Genomic DNA, 20,562 nt, shown 5'->3' on the forward strand with positions numbered 1-20,562 from the left:
GCACTGAAACTTCAACTTTGCCATTAGTTGGTTGCCAGCTCACAGTTAATGGGCTCTGAAATATTTACCATTCCATCCTTCCGTATTCTAATTATATTATCGTCATGAGGCTGTCTAACAAGCATGTAAAGGCCTCAATCTTTGTTCTGTTATGAAGACAAGAATTACAGCACTACCAGAAAAAGTCCCCAGTGTATAAAAGTTAGTAACATGAGAATATTTATAATTTCTTTTGAACTAGACAGACATGCCTTGTTTTATGGCAACACACAATCCATGATGACCATCCAGAACACATAAGAACACATTCTGTTAACAGGATCAGGGCATACAGAGAAGACCCAACCTAGCTCCAATAACCAATCACCACAAGTACATGAAAGTTCTCAACACCCAATGCACCCAATTAAACAACACTTCCTCCAAACCACACACATCCAGCGCCTTACCTCTGGCGGAAACGAAGGATCCACTACATGGAGAATAGAGAGGTGGCCGAGCGAGTTGAAGCGATGGCCGTCATTAAGCCAGGTAAAAGAGCTTGCCCCGTAGATCCCAGCTGTCCAAATTCTGCCCCTTCCACTCCCCCTCCACCACCCTCCTCTCTCTCTCTCTCTCTCTTTCTCTCTCTCCAACGGTCGCCTTCAGCTCAGCTGGGTTCCTAATCTGATTGCTCTAATCCCCCCTCAGTACAACATAGGCACGCTGGGAAAAAGACAACAGTCATCCATTTTGAAGAATTGGCTTGGGTTCTACTGTTGGGAGTAGGAAATCATGTGATTTGAGGACAAGCTCATCATATTAAGACCGTAAGTCGCAGGTTCGATCCTCCAAAGTACTATAGTCAGGTGTACATTTTTTTAGTGTTTTGAGCAAGAAACAAGTGGACCTTGTTAAAACTGGTGGTCATGGTACACACATGATATATTGCTGGAGGTTTAGGCGATAAATTATGGGATTTCAGTAGATAAGTGTACAGGTCACTTATCAGCTCAGCTAAGGACAGCAGCCAGGGACACGAGCGATGACACTGAATGCAGTACAACCAACAGTAAACACATACACGCTGTAATCCCTGTTAGAATACCAAGAAGTCACTATCAACTTCGATTCAACCTAAAGAGAAGGGTGAGGCAGGGTGTAGCTCAGCATAAATCTAGCCACAGCGTGTAATTATAGGCTACTGTGTTACACTGGTGGAGAGAGACGTGTAGTTAAACCCACTAATCCCACTAAGAGTCCAAAAAAGAAATAGTACCATTGCAAAATCCAACCGAGCCACATTCTTCTACACATGAATGACGATTGAGCCAAACAATGTACAATGGGATCAAAATAAGTCCACATGGGCAGAAATATGATTCTTAATTACACTTTTAATTTGCAGCAATAAACGTTGCAGATCTGTCGAGCCACACACATTAAAATTGGTGTGGACAGTATAAATGAATATAAATTGTAAACAAATACATATGGTTTACATACTGAAACAGATGTACCAAATATAGGATCTTGCTTACCGAACTTCCGGGGTAAATAAGTCCCCTGCTTAAAATACTACTCGTTGTTGATAGAATAACACACCATCGGATCAGGGTTTAAAGAATGGAACAAATGGAACATAATTCAACATTTTAAAAGGCAACATTGCAATCAGAATCTGTGTACATTAAGTGCATTGTGTGATTACAATAAAAATAACTTTGTTGTCACTGTACATATAATCATTGTATTGTAATACAATTAACATTTTAAAAGAGAAACAATTGACCAGGCCCACAACAGTTAAAAGACTGGTGTCCGTTTCTCAGATGAAGAGAAAAAATAGACATTAGACAACGGCTAACATACTCGACTTTGATCTCCCATAACGTCAACAAGTAGCAGACATGTCGAGATAGATAGAGAAGATATTCTTTCAACACTTTCGTGGTTTACTTCCATACGCCTTCAACCGCCACTCGCTCACTCGTGCTTTCTCAATCACGTTCTCACGGAACGCACACTTTTTCTTCCTTGCAATATACACACTCTTTTTCATATTTACACATACAAAACGAGGACACGACTGTATTCTGTTTTTTGGCGTGGTGATGCTTCAGACAAAGTGAGCCTCTCGGTGCTCCAACTCCTGGAGCCGTCGGCTACGCAGTCTTTGGTAGACGGGTTTGACCCCGCCGGGGCTGAGGTCGTCGGGGCTGCTGGGGGGCGGGGACAAGGGGTCGAAGGGCAGGGACACCTCCGAGTCGGTGCTGCCCTCCCCCGAGTCCTCCGAGCGGAGCCGGCTCAGCGAGGGGGGGGACGCGCCGCCGACCGCCGGCCGGCTGCTGTGGGGGGAGGAGGGCGGGGAGGAGGTGGAGGAGGTGGAGGCGGTGGAGGCGGCGGTCCAGTTGGGGAGCGTCCTGGCCTGGGGGCCCGCGGAGACGGGGGGCTTATAGAAGGTCTCCGGGGGGGGCTGCAGAGTCCTGGGCGCCCTGAGGGTGATGAGGGGGCTCGGCTCCCCGTCCGTGGCGCTAGTCCGTCGGCTGGCGGACCAGGCGGGCTTCACCGACGCCGCGTACGGGTTGCCGGGGAACACGGCGCTGACGCTGCTCGCGACTCCGGGAGAGGCCGTCGCCGTGGTAACGTTCGACGTCCTGGCGGCCGGCACCGCAGCGGCGCTCGTCGGCGGCAGGTTGGCCATGATCATGGCCGTCCGGGGCGTGACGTCGTAGTGCTTGTACTTCCTGTCCCACGTCCTCCTCTGCATGGAGTGCGTGTCGATGTAGGGCGTGATGTAGTAGGTGCTGACCCGCGAGGAGGCGCCGCCCGCCGCCGCCGCCGTGCCGGGGGCGGGCTTCTCCGGCTCCGCCGCCTCCTGGATGGTGTCCGTGCTGAAGTCCCGCTCCGCCGAGCTGCTGTTGGCGTTGGCGTTGGCCGCCGAGCTCCGGTGGTTCCGGTCGCCCGCGTGGAGGGCGGGGGCGGGCAGGCGCTCCAGGGGCATGCTGATCGGCCGCGAGGCGAGCCTGGAGCGCTGGGGGCGGAGCTGCACCTTGGGGACCATGGAGGTGGTGGTGGAGGAGGAGTGGGGGAGGTTGGGCCGGCCGTACACCAGCGCGGACCTCTGGGTGACCTGGCCGGGGGCGGGCGTCTGGTCGCCGTTGAGGAGGACCAGGGCGGAGGTCCTGTCCGTGCCGGGCTGGACCGCCGCCATCTCGTTCAGGATGTGGGCGGAGGGGATCACGGAAGAGTGCCTCTTGTACACTCTGCCACTCTGCAGGGGGGGGGGTCACAACAATGAGGCTTAAGCAACAGAACTGACAGCATTCAATTGTGCTGAACTAGCACTGTATGAAGTATTACAGAACACTGAATACAAAGACACTTAAGAGGGCATCGGTACGAGCTAGCACTAATGCTTGCATCTTTAAATAAACCGTATTCATCAGGGCGTCCCTAAGGGCTGGGCGATTTGGCCTAAATTTAAATCTCAGATTTATTCATACCAAACCAGATTATAGATTTTAATTGGGGTTTTTTCTACAAATGACAAATATATATATTTTTTAAGTTTGGATTTTATTTGAAGATTAACATTGATCACAACAAAAGCTAAATTTAGTTGCCACAGAATTTAGGCAAACTCTAAACACTCACTTTTTTCAGCGCATGCTGCCATGTTGACATTTAACCCTTAAAAAATATTTTTTTGATTATTAAAACTCTTTTAATAATCAATGTTATTCTAAAAAAATATCGATTATTGACCATAAATTCGAATTACGATTAAACATTGATTAATCGGCCAGCTCTTGCGTCCCTCATCTGTAAATGAACAAAACATGTCTATGGATTCTTGGATTACTGTTATCCAAGAAAAGACAAAACCATGGCTTGGATCAGCGGATCGGCCCGCCGCCATCGACACACACACATAAACATCTGCCCTCACCTCCTTGATGTCCAGCAGGGAGGTGGAATGGCGGCTGAGCCTCTGCTCCTTCTCCTGGGCGGTGAGCCTGGGGGAGGCCTGGCCACCCCCGGCAGCCAGCTGGAGGTCGGAGGTGGAGAGCTGGGCGGCGTTGCGGTCGAAGATGACGTTGAAGTGGCGCACCAGCTGCTCCACCATGAGCGCCTGGTAGGGGTAGTCCACCAGCGACGAGAGGGACACCTCGGCGTCCGTCTGCCGCGGCTTCACCAGCGTGGGGCCGAAGATGATGCCCAGGTTGCTGGCCGTCATCTTGTTCTCCTCCGCCTGCTCCGTCACCCTGGTGGGATGGGTGGAGGAGGAGGAGGAGGAGGTGTGATTCTGGGGTGATCGGGTAGTGTTCATCTGGGTAAGGGCACTATTGCCGCAAAAATGGCACAAGCCCTGAATAGCGTAATGAGCAACTATGTGCGTCAGGCCGTTTCCTCTGGGCTATGAGGAAGTGTGGGTGGGGGGGCTTTTCCATTTATGTAATGCCATTATGCAGAAGTTGGATTATCCCTTTGTCTGTCTGCCCCCATAAAGCAGCACACAAAATACATCGGTAAATGGTTAAATGCACCTGGGTAGGCTTGATCTATATGTGTGTTTAAAGGTAGAGTATGTGTACCTGTGCAGGTCTGCTATATGCATATGTGTTTAAAGATAGAGTATGTATACCTGGGCAAGTCTGCTATATGCATATGTGTTTAAAGGTAGGGTATATGAACCTGTGCAAGTCTGCTATACGTGTTTAAAGGTAGGGTATGTGTACCTGTGCAAGTATGCAATATACATATGTGTTTAAAGGTAGGGTATATGTCCCTGTGCCGGTATGCTATATACATGCGTGTTTAAGGGATGCCAACCAATGTTTAAAGGTAGGTTAAGTGTACCTGTGCAGGTGTGCGATGAGGAAGCGCAGCGTCTTGTAGTGGGCGGGGGGCAGCTGGCGGAGCAGGTCCCGGATCTTAAAGATGACTCGGTTGAGCTGGACGCTGGGCCCTCTCTTCTCGGCGGTCTGGGCGGCGGCTCGGACCGCCTCCGCCTCCTCCACCAGCACCCGCTGGCACTCCTTGGCCAGGCCGATGAAGTCGTTGTAGTGTCGGTAGAGGATGAGGGGCTCTGGGAGCTTCCGGGGGGGGAAAGGGGATCATTGTATGGTCAGCTTTTGGCGACCTGTGTTGCACCTCGATTTCAGTGTTTTGGGGATTTTTGTAGTTTACTTCCGATTGCACAGCTATGGCTCTCATAGTGACAATGGCCTGAGCACAGCAGCAATTGCCTTGAAACATATCTGACTAGAACATAAGACAGAAGGCTGCCGGTGGGTCTGGGAGGTTTTCGCGGCCCACCTGTCTCAGGTAGAGTTTGAGGACGTTGCTGATGTCGTGGGGTGAGAGGTCCGACAGCTCCACCAGCTCCTTGCCGTTCTCAAACGCCTGGCAGAGCTTCTCCACGCGAGACTTGGCCCCGTTCACACGGTAGATACCCTGCATCAGCACCAGTAAGGTCAATGTTTAATGTGTAGTAAAGTACAGGAACAAAACCAAACTTAGGTCGTGTTTAGTAGTACATTGTAATTATAAAAGTGTCACCCCCAGAAAGCCTTATGAATCAAAAAATGGGCAATTACAGTGCTATCCTTTCAGTTTAATTGTATCATTTGGCATCTCTTAAAAGATGGAATTCTTGACTATGTCTTGTGTGAAGCAAACGATTGGATGAATCAAGTAACCAACCGCTTAAACTGTTTTGAATTGCAATGTGTAACATTCATTATGCCAACTTAATTGGCTGCATTTTTTAGCCTCTGTGGTTTATAATTGCTTGGTGGGAATGTTCCCTTAGGGGCTGTACAGGGCCAATAAACGGTCAGGAAAGAATACAACACTACCTTGATGTTGAGGGCTCGGCTCTCAATCTCAGAGGTGCACTTCCTGATGATGAAGGGGACTCCGTCTGGGCTGTTCTTGGCTGCCTGGGCGAAGTCGATGCCAAACAGATGCAGACGTCCCTGAAGCTTCTTGTGGCCACACTGGATGGCCAGCGTCTCCAGACACTTTTTGTGGCAGGCCAGTGAACACTGGGCATCGCAGGGGAGAAAGACGAGGATTTCAGTCAGTTTATATATTGGGTCCTGGGTAGTTAGGAGGCTCTCGATCCCAATGCATCATAGCACTGAACAAAAATATGTCGATTTTTCATCACAGTATATTGTCCATGTCATGTCTATTCATGTCTACATGTTTTTCTGTGGTGAGAAGGTTTGTTTTCTGTCATGTGGGGGGTCATGGATGAATGTCATGATTGCTGCTGTATAAATGTTTGTGTATGTTTTTCTGTGAATATGTAGGAAGAGGGTTTATCTGTCATCTGTTGCATATGTGGGAAGAGAGTTTATTTGTTATCTGTGTGCTACACAGTGTGGCTACACTGTGTTGTGCCTTTTTAAATGTATGCTGCCCTGAAACCAACTTGACTGTGTGAAAACAATTATCCCATTCGGGACATTAAAGAACCTCAAGGAGGAGGCTCATGCTAGGAGACTCTCAATCTCAATCCGACTTGGTACATTGTTTGGCCTGGAATGTTAGTTTGTGTGTATTCATCTTGTGACAGATGACATAAATGGGTGGTTTCACATGACCGGGCAAAAAGATTCAGTGTCAAGGCCACTGGTTGCTTTGGCAATGTGAACAATGTGTCATTTTTTTGTGAACAACAACGCAATTCAATACCTTTTTCTCAGGAATGTGTTGGAAATGTCAAGAACCGGTCTCACGTATGTACATAATACATACAGCAAAATATGAATCATATATTACACATAACCATCACGGGGTTACATCATGTAAATATTACCAACTGTTTCCTATGCTTTCAATTAAAGCTGAATAGCCTTCAATTTCCATGGTGATACTATTTATGTAGTAATATATATAAATATTGTTTTCCTGAGTTAGGACACTTGTTAATGGTCTTTCTACATTGACATTAACTACAATGCAATATTACAAAAAAAATAATTGTGATGGGTCGATTCTTTGACCAACTCTCTGCCACTTTGTGGTATTCAAACTACAACTTTCCAAATGAGCAACATTGATATCGAAGTCAATACATTTGAAAGACAATTGTAACTATGCCGTACTGTCGGCGCCACTGCAAACATGCAAATATATATGCTACATACACAAATACATTGGTGTGTCCACTCCAATAGTGCGTGCATGGCTCATAGCGAGAGGATACATGAGCATACCATGACACAAGTATCATGTTGCTAGCCAAACAAGGAGCCACTAATGTACACTTTAAATGTCAACAAGCTGCTATGTGTTGCACTTCAACCGGTTTGTCGGGAACGCGCCACCTAGACCGGTGGTTTATTCTAATCAATAGAGAAAGACCTTTACGCCGTGTGTGTGTGTGTGTGTGTGTGTGTGTGTGTGTGTGTGTGTGTGTGTGTGTGTGTGTGTGTGTGTGTGTGTGTGTGTGTGTGTGTGTGTGTGTGTGTGTGTGTGTGTGTGTGTGTGTGTGTGCGCCAGAGGCCCCCAGTGACCACGGGATGTCCTTACCTCCTCGCACTCGGCCCCGTGGAACACCACCAGGCTGTCACACTCCCGGCACTTGGAAGGGGCCCTCAGCTTGCGCAGCTTGTGGCTCTGGGCCGCCTTCGACATCTGGGCGTTGCGGAAGGGCCCCGGGGAGCTGGCTGTCTCCGTCACCATCTCCGCAAGACCTGGGAGGGGTCGGCGCAAATGTAAATGGACTGCATTTATATAGTGCTTTTCTAACCATTGGCCACCCAAAGCGCTTTACAATACTGCCTAACATCCACCGTTCACACACACACCGACGGCGGAGTCAGCCATGCAAGGCGACAGCCAGCTCGTCGGGAGCAGTTAGGGTTAGGTGCCTTGCTCAATGACACCTCGACACTCAGCTAGGAGGAGACGGGCATCAAACCAGCAACCTTCAAGTTACCAGCCAACCCGCTGTACCTCCTGAGCTACTGCCGCCCAGCGAAGGAAGGGTTCAGTGAGCAAATGGGATGGTCTAAATCATGAGCATTTTGCTTTTGGAGACTTGGTGAACAACAACCACAACAACCACAACAACAAACCTGTTAGCGGTTATTATGATAAGGATGAGTTCAACCAGAAGTAGACCACGAAGAAAATCCTCAAACAACAGCACAGGGTCGGAAAATCGAATCAAGCACCAACCTCAAAATGCACTTCCTCGTGAAAGGAGGATTAACATCCTACTTTGGCTTAAGAGTTTAATAACAACACATTGTGTCTAGTGAACACAATAATACATCGTCTGGCGACAGGGGCCATCTCTGCCTGCTCATGTCCCGGTCGCAAGTCAACATCTGGCCTTGTTGCAGAACTAGGCCAGTACACTTCCTGTAGTGGCCTAGCATCAAATGGTCCATTGTAAGTGGCGGGCTATTTTCAACTGGGACGACGACCGGCGATGGTGTTAAAGAGTGAAATAGTCAAACGTTCCCTGCTTCGGTTCCTTTGGTTCCTAGACGAAGGCCTCGCTTGGAAGCGTTTGGCTTTAAAGGGCTGCAGCATACACAGCCATGATTCTCTATCGAGCCATGGTTTAGTCGATATTGCTATACAATATGCAGATTACAAAGTACCCCGCCCTAAGCTGTAGCCTAACTAAAAGGCTATCAAACTTTTAGAAGTATATCCGGCTAGCTCTACTAGAGTAAGAAGCAGGTCAAAAACAGCTCTGGTGGGATTGTAACACACATAGACAAAAATAGTAAGCAAGTAGACAACACACACACACACACACACACACACACACACACACACACACACACACACACACACACACACACACACACACACACACACACACACACACACACACACACACACACACACACACACACACCGTCCCTCTTCTATCTGGTAGTATGCAGCCACACAGTCTGTATGTAGTTTGAAGTTAAAGGTTGTATAAACACGTCCACACCCACACACACACACACACACACACACACAGCCTCTTACCGTTGTCGGATGGAGAGGGGAGCTCCCTCTCGTCCAGATCATCAGCTGACGACATGGTCCCTGTGGAAGGGGTCCTGGGGAGCTGGCGTTTGAAAACGCCTGCAAAGAAACAAATCAACCCAGATCCCTCATCATCTCAGCTTCACAGGGTGCACAGCGGGCCTGTGTGGCTGAGAGCGCACCAACACTTTGATAGGGGAGTGCGTTCCTAATGTATACACAAGTCAGAGCTATGTGCGTGTGCGTGTGCGCGTGTGTTTTGGTTCCCCAAAGACTTCAGGGTATTGACTTAATGGTAGAGAACCAGTGGAGCCAATGAGGAAGTTGGGACATTCTGCACGTTCTACACGACGAACAATACACTGCATATACCGACAGCAACAGTGTATGAAAATAGTGTTCAACACAAGAGAAGACACCGACTTTCAGGCTTTGCCAATTTTTCTCTGCTCAACACACTTAGAATATAAAATGTATGAGATCAAATAAGAGGTACTTATTGAAGATAGGAAATTAAGGAATTATTAAGAGTTATACAAGAGTTATACTTGCAGACCTTCCAAAAACCCACTGTATTTCGTTGTACTGGTTGTTCTAACTTGTGTAATAACAATAAAGTTGAATCTAATCTAATCTAGTTTGTTGTTGCTGCTTTAGAGCTCATAAATCAAGAACCACCACCACCACCACCACCACCACCACCACCATCATTTCTGCGACATCACCTCCTCAATAATCCCCAAACCCAAAGAAAAGCCTGATCCATACCGGGGCTAGTGGTGGGAGAGTCCATGGAGCGGGACTCGCTACTGCCTCCCGCGCTCTCTGAGTCGCTGCACATGCCGCTCTGGCTGCCCTGGCTACCCGAGGCCCAGGCTCGTGTCGGGCCTCTCGGCGCTGCGTGAGGAAAGAACAGAGCAACACACATCCTCGTCACAAACCGATTCACGTCTGACCGCATCTTGCCACGGCGGAATGCCGATCATCCAATAGCGTGCCTTGATAAGGAAGCGGAACTGATTGAAGTTGTGTCTGCGTGTGTGACAGTAGAGACGCCCCACATCAGATAAGAAACACAACAAGCCCCTGGTAGTTGAAAACAACAAACGTCCCTTGCAGGATGCTCATTTTTCACTCATATGATTTGTCTCTCTAAACGTCAACGATAGTTAAACAGAATTCGGTGAAGACGGCAGGATATTTTGAAGGTATTGGTTTGCTAAAATATATTGAATGTGGTTTCTCATTCAGATTTCAAGTTGTACATTACGTGGGGGAGACTTAAGCTGAAACCTAGACTTAAAACTAAAAAGTCAAAAGTCCTCCAGCAACCTTGCACTGATTACTTTCCTGATCAGGCGATCGAGGAAAGAATGAAGCATAGTTTGTGCATTCAGCCTTCCTACTTAGCTCAAATGGTGTGTGGTGTGTGTGTGTGTGTGTGTGTGTGTGTGTGTGTGTGTGTGTGTGTGTGTGTGTGTGTGTGTGTGTGTGTGTGTGTGTGTGTGTGTGTGTGTGTGTGTGTGTGTGTGCATTTGTGCGTGCATGGGCCTACCTTGCGTCTCGCCTACGCAGTTGGACTTGCCGGGCCGGGTGTACAGGGGGCTGTCCACCTCGTCTCCGCTGAGCAGCTCGCCAGAGGCCTGGGACAGGTTACCATGGGACGAGTGGCTGCTGTCCACCGACCTCTTGTGGAACAGGAACCTGAGGAGGGCAAGGGGGAGAAGTGCTGGTTTGAATGCAATACCTCCATGTGGTTTCCTTGCCCGTAAAAGGACGCGGGTAGTGCATTTCTGCATTTCTGCATTGATTTCGATCCGCGATACCACCACTGACACAACAACACACACATTCACGTTCATTTCCTGCTCCAACGCAGCTTGCGTTCGCTCACCTTGCCCTGGACTATTTATGGTCAAAAACCCGGCATTTAAGACAGGTCATGGCAGGGTACCACCCTGTTGTTTTGGTCGGTAGGAACAATCATTACACTTTGTTTATGCATTTTCTTAAGCACCTCTGGTAAGCAGCAGTGAGGAAAAGAAACTTAAGAAAAACAGAACTGAAGACAAACTGAAAGCTGCCTGTCTTTCTCTTTAATTTGTATAGGGCAGCCACTGGAAGGGCATAGAATTAAAAATATTAGGCAAAATGTATTGTATACAGTATAAACTTGCAAGGACGTCACATATAGGTTTTACATATCCTTTCTCTGAGAGGCCCATCTACACAATGAAAACCTGGAAAGACGTAGAAGCTTAAAACATGCAGAAATGATATACAAATAACAAAAACAGCGGAAAAATGACGGCACAGGGATTTGCACGGTTGCCTGGACAATGGCTGCCGTCATCACATGAATATCTTTGATTCATAGTTCTCTGTTAAAAATGGACCAACCACATAAGTCCCTTCGCAGTGTTGACGAAAAGGCCCAACACTGCTGGGAGAGAGAAAAACAATAGTATTCCACTACCAAATAGTGCTGATAGCATTGTACAGTAACACAATGTGTGCTCTGTGTGTGTGCTTGTGCTCTGTGTGTGTGTGCTCTGTGTGTGTTCTGTGTGTGTGTGTGCTCTGTGTTCTGTGTGTGTGTTCTGTGTGTGTGTGTGTGTGTGTGTGTGTGTGTGTGTGTGTGTGTTCTGTGTGTGTGTGTGCTCTGTGTTCTGTGTGTGTGTTCTGTGTGTGTGTGTGTGTGTGTGTGTGTGTGTGTGTGTGTGTGTGTGTGTGTGTGTGTGTGTGTGTGTGTGTGTGTGTGTGTGTGTGTGTGGATTTGTTTCAGCAGTGTGTGAGTGTGGCAGTGTGTGTGTGTGCGTCCGTATGCGTGGATTTTAAAGCTGGTGTTTTCAACAGCGTTGATAGCGAACCCAGAGTCACTCGAAACCTGAGCCAGAATCCCACACTTGCAATCTGCTCTGCCGCATTCAGCCTGTACCACAGACATTTCCTGAGGAAGGGCAGAAAATTCAACTCACATTCTCTCCCTCCCCTCTACACACTCTGGTTTTCTATCTCTCTCTCTCCCACCCTCTCTCTTTCTTTCTGCAACTCCCCGTCTGTTTCCACCACCCACGCATTACTGACTCATTGTCACCCTGAAAGTGGAACCAGGCCTAACCACGGGCTGAGACTTCTATAGGACAGTAGAGATTGTCCTAGTCAGCCGTTAGATTTCCCTAAATCCTGGCAGGTCAACATGCAAACATGTCTGACCCATTGTGTCTGAACATAAAACTTAGCCCCTATCTAATGCGATCGAGGTATTCATTATTAGGATAAAAAGATATGGGATTTATGTCTAAATACCGTATAGAAGTATCTGAATAGGTCTACATTGTTGAGCTGTAATATGATTGTGAATATGATTGATGGGTTATGAGAGGATCTTCCAACCCTAATAAACTCAGTGGATGAATAGTTTACGCTTGCATTACTGCAGCCATCATCACAATCAGCAAAATCAAATAGCAACAAAGAATAATTCACTTTAAGTTTGATCCACTAAATAACGAATGATGGTGAGTCCGTACCTGTCGGAGGAGACGGAGTCCGAGTGCACGCGGCCTTTGGGCAGGTCCTGGGGAAGGTTGCGCACAAACTCAGCGTAGCGCTCGCCGGGCTCGTACAGCTTGGCACTCTCGCTCAGCGCCTGGAAGTGGGTGGGCAGCGTGACGTTCTGCGCCTGCTGCATCTGGAACCAGTTCACCGTCACCTGGGAGTAGACGGGGCCGCACACACAGGACAATAGCTTCAAATAAAATGTGGGTCAGTTTTAGCTGGCTCATGATTTTTATGCATATTTTAATTTGATCATTTATATTGTGGACTCTCCTGTTTTGTATTGCTTAAGTTTTAAGGTTTAAAAAAAAAAGTAGCCAGAGACCAGAGCTTGTTATTGGCGGGGGGGGTATTCTAAAGTCTCATTATAATGATTGAATAATGAGACCTTAGAAAACCTAAGGCAGCCTTCCGATTGGTTACGGGTCAAAAGTTCAATTGCCCACCTCTTTAAGTATTTAATTGTATATCGAAGGTCATTGGATGCATGACTTCTTCCTATTACAACCTTTTTTTGAGGATTACCCTGCTTGGAGCCGGCCTTGTCTCATTACGATGATTGGGTCGGGAGACCTCAGAATACCTAAGGCAGCCTTTCGATTGGCTACGGGTCAAAGTCCCAGTCACATCGCCCCGGCCTCTGTATGTATTTAACCGTGCCTCGAAGGTCACGTATGACTTATCCTTTCAAACCCTTCTTCTTAGAATCCCCCCCCCCCCCTCCAGCCTTCACGTGAGCAGCTCTGTACGACAGCGAGGAGACCCCACCAGTAGGGTACTCACGGCCTTGAGCGTGAGGTCGCACCGGAACACCAGCTCTCTGATCTGGGTGAGGACAGTGCTCTTGGCGTTGGCCAGGTCCATGCGCCGGGCGCCCGCGTCCGCCGAGCAGCTCCGGCACTGCTCCTGGGCCTCTTCCACCTGGAGACCGGGGGGAGACCGGGGGAGAGACCGGGGAGAGACCGGGGGAGAGACCGGGGGAGAGACCGGGACCAAAGAGTCGGATTAGTGATGTGTTCTTCGCAACACAGGGAATCAACATACTTATACTGCAAAGGGACAATTCGTTGACGTTCATGGGCACAACAATACAAGAACAAATGAAAGATAGCACAACATTTATTGTAAATATTACTTCTTGTATTTCCTTTTACTTTACATTGTCCTTTTCTACTTATTGAACCCTGGGTCGGAGACGAACGCAATTTGGAATCCCCTATTTGTCTTGCACATATTTTGGTATTGACGGTAAAGCTGACTTTGAACTTTGAAAATGATTGCTCTCCTTGAAATAAGTCCAGGTATTCTCCGTTCAACCTGTCACAAACCAGGCAAAAAATAACAACAAAAAAGGAAGGCGTCAACCAGAACGATCCTCTGTATATTGTACTGGAGTGCCTGTACTGTAGCGCCTAGTACCTTCTGCAGGGCCTCTTCCTCGATCTTCCTCTTCTTCTCCAGCTGCTTGCTGCCCGCCGCCGTGGCCGGGGGCTGGGTCTGCTGCTGCTGCTGCTCTTCCTGGGAGCGGATGGTGGACGAGCGCGCCCTCTGGTACTCCTCCCTGCGCTGGGCCTGCAGCGCGCGTGCCTTACGCATGCTGGCCTCCGCCTCCAGCTGGAAGGGACCGAAAAAGAACGTGACTAAATGGAACTGGGTAAAAATAACCGTGGAAACAACGTGGAACAGCCAGCCGGTTGGGAGTGTAGGTGTGGAGAGCCCGAACATGAACAAGTCTTGGTTAGGAAAGGGAACTATGTTTTGCTTATGAATGAAGTAAATGCATTAATTTACACTTTTCAATAAGGTCACATTAATTGACCATTAACTAAAATGAGTTACTGCAGTAATAAGCATTAGGTAACAATGAACTAAGAGTTAACTAATTTTCTAGGAATCATTTACTAATGGTGTTCATGAACAAGATATTAATTTCTACATTATTGAACCGGGTTAGGTTTAACCCTAACCCCTATGCTAATGTTATGCAATAATACCTTTTACTGTGTTAACAAATATGTATCACTTCAACACAGGTGTTCTGTGTATTAACTGTTAGTCAATTGTTAAGTAGAATGAGGTAATGCTAATAAATGGTTCATTAATGTACTGTCATTGCAAAGTATTACCCATACATTCTCTTATAAGTAAATGTCTGAATGTATTCCTTCTTCAAGTACGAAATATCCTACGCCGTTTTAAAATGTATTTTTTAATAATGACGTTTGCCCCATTTCAGAAACGCCATTTTGGATGTTAACATCAGCTGTTAACATCTCCTAAGAAAACATTTAGAAAGCGATGAAACACACCCTCAAACAGAAGCATGATTCAACTTAACGACTGGGGATTGACCTTCCTCCACTCTACTCCACACTAACGGCTCAACATGAAGGATGTTACCAGGAACAAAGATAGCACCTGGGATACAGATGGTGAGCAGAGGGCTACACGTCACCAACAGTTACAGCGATCACTCCACAGGGGGGAAAACTCCTGCATACCATTTTCTTCTGCTCTCTCTGCCACTGCTCCTTGATGTCCTTCCTCAGCTTGTCCAGTTCGTTCTTACGGGCCGACAGCGGCTAAGAAACAAACAGAGGTCAGCGATTATCGTCATTGGACGGCAAGGTTGTCTATCGTGGCCAATAGAAAATCGACATTCAAATGGGGTATAAGACGATCAGTGATTGGGCAAAAGAGAACACAACACATGTGTTTTTAGAACAAAGCTAACATGCCAGCCAGACTGTTGTTCCTGAACCATTTCATACTAATACTATGTGTGCGTATCAGTTGTGGTTACCTGGATGAACTTGTTGGTTTGAAGGGCCATGACGCTCTGAACAAGCAGCTGGCTGTATTCAATGTCCTTCTTCAGCGTGGAGACGTAGATGTCACTGAATGGCATGTAGTCCTTTGATGAAAGAAAACAGAAATACCTTTGGATGAGGATATTGTTTATTACACTTGATATATATATATTTTTTTTTAACCTTTATTTTTCCAGATAAAACATTAAGAACAGTTTCTTATTTACAATATTGATCTCAATATATCAATATTGATATTAAGTTCCACATGATCAGAAGAGTACTTCCTAACGGCAGATTATTAATTACCTGTTGACTTAGAAGGGCATTTGCAGACTCTGCCATTTTGCCATAGCTTTTAGCACACTCGATATCTACGAAGAGGAGGAAGACATGTGAGGCAGAGAGTGAGAATCAGAATAAGCCTTCAAATGTTTTTCGTGATGAGTGTACTCCTCAAATGCAGGGTTCACGTGCATTTACAACTGGATTGCCAGAGTTCACGGAAGTAGTTGCACAAACGCAACTACTTCCCTGTGTTGAATGAGCGTTCATACAAAAAAATCGAAACACTCCATTGGAATCGTAGTAGCCCCACTACGTTCGACATAAACACCAATGAAACCCCTGGTAGGTTTCCCTTGGACCAGGTCTTGGGCCTCACCCATGGCTAGGCGCTTCTCCACCCAGGCCAGCAGGTCCTTGATGTACTTGGACCAGGCTTTGGCGTAGAGCAGCGCCGACTCCACACCGCTCTGGTTCTTCTGCAGGGTCAGATCCACTTCCTCCTCCCGCGACAGTGCCACCTCTGGGGGGGAAGCAGAAATGTATTTTCACAGGTCGTTGATAACATAATTCCCCCAAGTCATATCTTGGCCAAATTTCGATTTTTAACCTAACTCTGCTCTTCTCACGCTGCTGATTCACTGTGCCTCATTTGGCTATATCCTAAGCCAATCAGAGTGCTTATTACATTCCATAATCACTATCTGCCAAAGTCATCTATTTGACTTTTTTTGACGCTAAATACAAGTTGAACCTCAAAATATGACTTTGAGGCTAACGGTGTGTAACCCATGTGGAAACTGGCTTCCATTTCATATTGTCCCGTCGGGTCCAGTAATGGGACGCGGTCAAACAGAAAAATACAGAGAAGAGAAAATTGTTCAGCCTCTGGGGGACATGAAAGTGTCAAATGAAATGTTTTGAATAGTGAAAAATTTAATGCGCACGGAATGCAGGCCTAAACCTCCAAAGCACGCTACGAGGAAATGGCTTGGTAAATAGAGCCAAACCGAAACAACATCAAACTTTGAACCGCAGTTCTATCAGTACAGGGTACGGCAACGGCCTGTTCACAATTATGTAAACTTTGACGTCACTACCGGGGATTCGCCTGAGCCAATCAGAAACAGCAATCGCCTAACCCCCAGTGTGATGCACACCCTGCCGCTATATCCGAAGGGATTCCTCCTCCGTATCGTAAATACACCTTCAGTATGTACTGTACGGGGGAGCCGTCAATAACCCCCTGAACGACACCTCGGTCGTGCGATCCGTCTGATTCAACCCAAACCCCACCATGTGTTTCCCATCACACGCGTCACCACTGATTAACAGGCGAGGAATGCTAAACATGTGCATGGAGCTGGGCGGAAAAGGGCAGCCCACGGATAGGATGAAAAAAGCTGCAGAAATAACAGGGGTTGAGACGCACCGGCATAGGGCGGGCCCACCTCAGGCATTCGAGAGGCCGTATAGCCTAAATCATTGAGCCAGTTCCCAAAGCGACCCAGGGCCTCAGGCAAACCCAGCGCAATATTAAACCGGATCTCCCGCCAGCCCAGTCACTTTAATAACAATCACAGCAATTACTACGCTCTACGCTGAACGCAATTAATACCCAGGGCCAAATTTAATTATTTAAAAGGACGACTGTGTGTGTGTGTGTGTGTGTGTGTGTGTGTGTGTGTGTGTGTGTGTGTGTGTGTGTGTGTGTGTGTGTGTGTGTGTGTGTTGATTAACACTGCACTTACCTGCGAGGTCACTTTTCTCCGACACATATCCGCCGGGATCCACAGACAGGTTGTCAAAAGACTGAAAAAAAGGACACGATGCAGATTTAAGCACAGGGAGCGAACAAAAACCAGCGAGAAACTCATCAAGCGGACATCAGAGGACGCTGGATGCATTCAATCTTGACGACAGAGAGAAAAATGGCTTTGAGGCTGTTTTCCTGTAAAGTACAGGGCTTTGTAAAAAAAAAAAAAAAAAAACACTAGTTTTTGGAGACCCCTTCAATAGAGCCGTTTGAACTCGTGTCTGAGAGCGGTGCTTTGAAGATAACCAGCTGAAAAAGGGCCCAGGAGACGAGAGACAAGAGACGAAAGGGAAGTGTGTGTGACGCGGTCTTACCCTGCTTCTCCTGGTCTGGGGGATCCCCAACCCTGGGCCGCTGTCCACATCTCCCATAAGGAAGTCAGACACTCTGGAAACATACACAGAGGGGAAGAACTCAGCACCAGGATCATGATAGTCCACCATACATTAATACTCCTGCTGCTGAAAATGTTACAAAAATAACTAATCCCTTGATCCAAAAAGACTACTTTAATGGTTTGGGTCTTATTCCGCTTAAGTTGGGTGCAATATACTACACACTATTTGTCTTTTTTGACAAAGCAGGGTAGTAGTGGAAACAGTTTTATAGCCCCTTACGTTTAACAAAGAAAGTCATAAATGGTGCTGAAAAGGTAAACAAACACTCTACTCACACATTGCCGAATGTGAATGCCAAAGTGTCAATGGACGCGTATATCTCGCCAAATATAGCCTTTTTGTTTTCTGGGCTCACTTCCCTGCAGTCGACGGCTGTAAAGCAGAGATAAACCACATGAAAACATCCAACAAAAAGCAGCCACTGCCGACATGACGAGTGCGTCAGATTTGGGTTATAGCTGAGATCACAGTTGCCTATACATTCAAACCACATTGCTGTGTTTGTAAAAAAGTTCTCAGGTTGCTTTTGCCTTTGGTCAAACTAAACGAAAGATATTGAATTTAGCATTCAGAAAAGCAAACATACATTTAGTTATTGCTGCATGACAAAACTAACTAAGAAAAAAAAGCTAAAAGACCGAATAAACAGTTACTGATTTTATCGAGTGCAGCACATAATAAAATCTGTTTACATAGGTTTGTAAACCCTTGGCTTCCAAGAAGCAAATAAAGTTTTTACAAGTAAAGTGAAAAAAAGGTTTGCAGTGACAAATTGCAGGAATCCAAAAATCTGAAACAGCAAATGCAATGGCGCGCCAAAAGCTTTGGAGGCTGACAATTAGAAAGTATAGACATATATACTTAAAAAAAACAAAACACTTTCTGCATTCCAAAGCAGTGGCTGTGTGTGTCTACGAGGGTCTTACTTCAACAAAAATGGCTACAGGAAGACCTTCCAAGTGCAGGGAGAGTTTTGAAGAATGCAGTTCATCTCCAATCCCCTGGTTTGATATTCCATTGGCACATCCAAAACAAATCCAAAACGCCAAACACGATCAACAAAGCGATAATCCGAGCGTGGAACAACCCCGGAGTCAAAGGTTGGCGATTCCTTGCACTCTCTGCCTGCGTTTGGTCGTCTCTCTGCGATGCGACCGACCCTTTTCAGAACGCAGTCGGAGGAAGCCACAGGCAGGAGAGGCGGAGAGAGAAAAAACTTTGCAGAGTGCTTCCTGTTTCACCACAGGAAACGCTTGCATTGCTCGACTTTTGTGACGACATGCTGTACCGTCAGAGCGCCACAACCCGTAGCCCCCTTTTCGTCACCCCGTAGCGAGACAGAGGGAACCGAAACTCGACTCAAAACAATCGGGGAATAATGGAAAGACATCAACTCCTAACCCTCCAACGGACGCCGTCATCGGCGCTTCCTGCGGGCAAACCTGGAGCGTGAATAAATATGTCCCCTCTACGAATTAGGTGGGGTCACCCGAAAGTTGTGGGGAGTGGAGCAGCCAGTGTGCTGGTGGTGCTGGCCTACCCTGCCACTGGAGCGCTGCCATTCCCATTCCCAGGCCCCGGGGCCTCGGAGCGGGAGCGCTGGCTTCTTCCTCAGGACATCCTGCGAGTCTCATAACAATGATTCTAGAGTGCTGACACCCCCCCCGGCCCTGCCCCCCCTCTCTAGGAACCGTTGTTATATGGGAACCACCATGTCAAGTGCAAGGCCCCCACTGACTAATTGTACACTTAACTGGCACGGTTAAGGCGTCAAACCAAACGTCTGATGGATGAGCTGTCATTGTGCTTTGTGAGTCGACTAATTGTGGCAGCGACGCATTTCCAGTATACAAAAAAAGTATTCACTTCTTTCATCAGCCAACGCACTTGTAATGAATGTGATGTAACGTGATTAGGAAATCCAGTTATCAGACACTTATTTCACATCTGAACGAACAAAACAATAATCAGTGCTTGGAGATTAGCTTTGTTATTCTCTGTCTGCAAAAAATAAAAGTGAAAAATACTAGAAACACGAGCTGTAGGCCTACACACAATGTGTGTATAATCCAACTGTCTAACATATAATTCCCGCAGGCGTTTGTGTATTCAAGCATTTCATGCTTATAAAGCCATCCTAATAATGAGTAATGTGCCATTGAATGAGGTATAGGCCTACTACTCCTACATTACAAGCAATAACAAAAGATTGTTAACACAAGTCAAATAAATACCCCTGGAGTTCATACCTCACGTAACCATGAGACTGATCCAGCAGCTGTCCGATAAGCAAGCACAATAAAAAAAACTGTGGAAATATTATGATTCCTCGATTCAAGGCCAGAGATGCACCGCAGTAAACAGATTCAATTCCTGCCTTGTTCTCTCCGCCATCTTTGCCTGGACGAGATGCACGCTGATCTCCTCAAGACAAAGATGGCGGAGAGAACAAGGCAAGAATTTCAATTACTCGAGAAAGTTGATATTTTTATTGCGTTGGCCTTGAGATTACCGTAAGGTGAGAAGGAATGGAAACTTAAGAAGATTGAGCCCGAGAAGGATGAGGCCTTGAATGTGGTTTGAACGGACGATAGTTGGTTCAAAGATTAAATCTGCAGAAGTAGACAAAACCAGTGGGCAAAGACAAACATTGTACAATGCAACACCGCAGACAATGAAGCTTTGTGCGTCCAGGCAGCCG

The 20,562-nt window shown here is 46.9% G+C and overlaps 2 protein-coding genes across 6 annotated transcripts in view; both read right to left on the reverse strand.

Annotated features, from left to right (window-relative positions):
* LOC132462858 (retinal-specific phospholipid-transporting ATPase ABCA4-like) overlaps positions 1 to 622 on the reverse strand; it is a 53,015-nt gene extending 52,393 nt beyond the window's left edge. For 2 of the 3 annotated variants that reach the window (XM_060058622.1, XM_060058620.1), the window contains exon 1: positions 450 to 622. The gene's annotated coding sequence lies outside the window, so the exon portion shown is untranslated. The remainder of the gene's footprint in view (positions 1 to 449) is intronic. The other variant, XM_060058623.1, reaches the window with a different exon arrangement.
* A 734-nt stretch (positions 623 to 1,356) lies between these two features.
* Positions 1,357 to 20,562, reverse strand: part of LOC132462859 (rho GTPase-activating protein 29-like) — a 35,266-nt gene continuing 16,060 nt past the window's right edge. For 2 of the 3 annotated variants that reach the window (XM_060058625.1, XM_060058624.1), the window contains exons 4-22: positions 18,137 to 18,233; positions 17,778 to 17,850; positions 17,399 to 17,459; positions 16,027 to 16,170; positions 15,672 to 15,736; positions 15,356 to 15,466; positions 15,054 to 15,134; positions 13,972 to 14,166; positions 13,336 to 13,473; positions 12,525 to 12,706; positions 10,547 to 10,695; positions 9,760 to 9,888; positions 8,992 to 9,090; positions 7,528 to 7,691; positions 5,844 to 6,032; positions 5,302 to 5,439; positions 4,843 to 5,078; positions 3,932 to 4,247; positions 1,357 to 3,253 (exon numbers count right to left, since the gene is read on the reverse strand). In XM_060058625.1, the coding sequence (XP_059914608.1) occupies positions 2,099 to 3,253; positions 3,932 to 4,247; positions 4,843 to 5,078; positions 5,302 to 5,439; positions 5,844 to 6,032; positions 7,528 to 7,691; positions 8,992 to 9,090; positions 9,760 to 9,888; positions 10,547 to 10,695; positions 12,525 to 12,706; positions 13,336 to 13,473; positions 13,972 to 14,166; positions 15,054 to 15,134; positions 15,356 to 15,466; positions 15,672 to 15,736; positions 16,027 to 16,170; positions 17,399 to 17,459; positions 17,778 to 17,850; positions 18,137 to 18,233 (3,722 nt within the window). In that variant the 3' untranslated portion in view covers positions 1,357 to 2,098. Of the gene's footprint in view, positions 3,254 to 3,931; positions 4,248 to 4,842; positions 5,079 to 5,301; positions 5,440 to 5,843; positions 6,033 to 7,527; positions 7,692 to 8,991; positions 9,091 to 9,759; positions 9,889 to 10,546; positions 10,696 to 12,524; positions 12,707 to 13,335; positions 13,474 to 13,971; positions 14,167 to 15,053; positions 15,135 to 15,355; positions 15,467 to 15,671; positions 15,737 to 16,026; positions 16,171 to 17,398; positions 17,460 to 17,777; positions 17,851 to 18,136; positions 18,234 to 18,787; positions 19,511 to 20,562 lie in introns of those variants that run through there. The other variant, XM_060058626.1, reaches the window with a different exon arrangement.

This window comes from Gadus macrocephalus, chromosome 8, assembly GCF_031168955.1.
Source record: "Gadus macrocephalus chromosome 8, ASM3116895v1".
NCBI classification, from domain to species: Eukaryota; Metazoa; Chordata; class Actinopteri; order Gadiformes; family Gadidae; genus Gadus; species Gadus macrocephalus.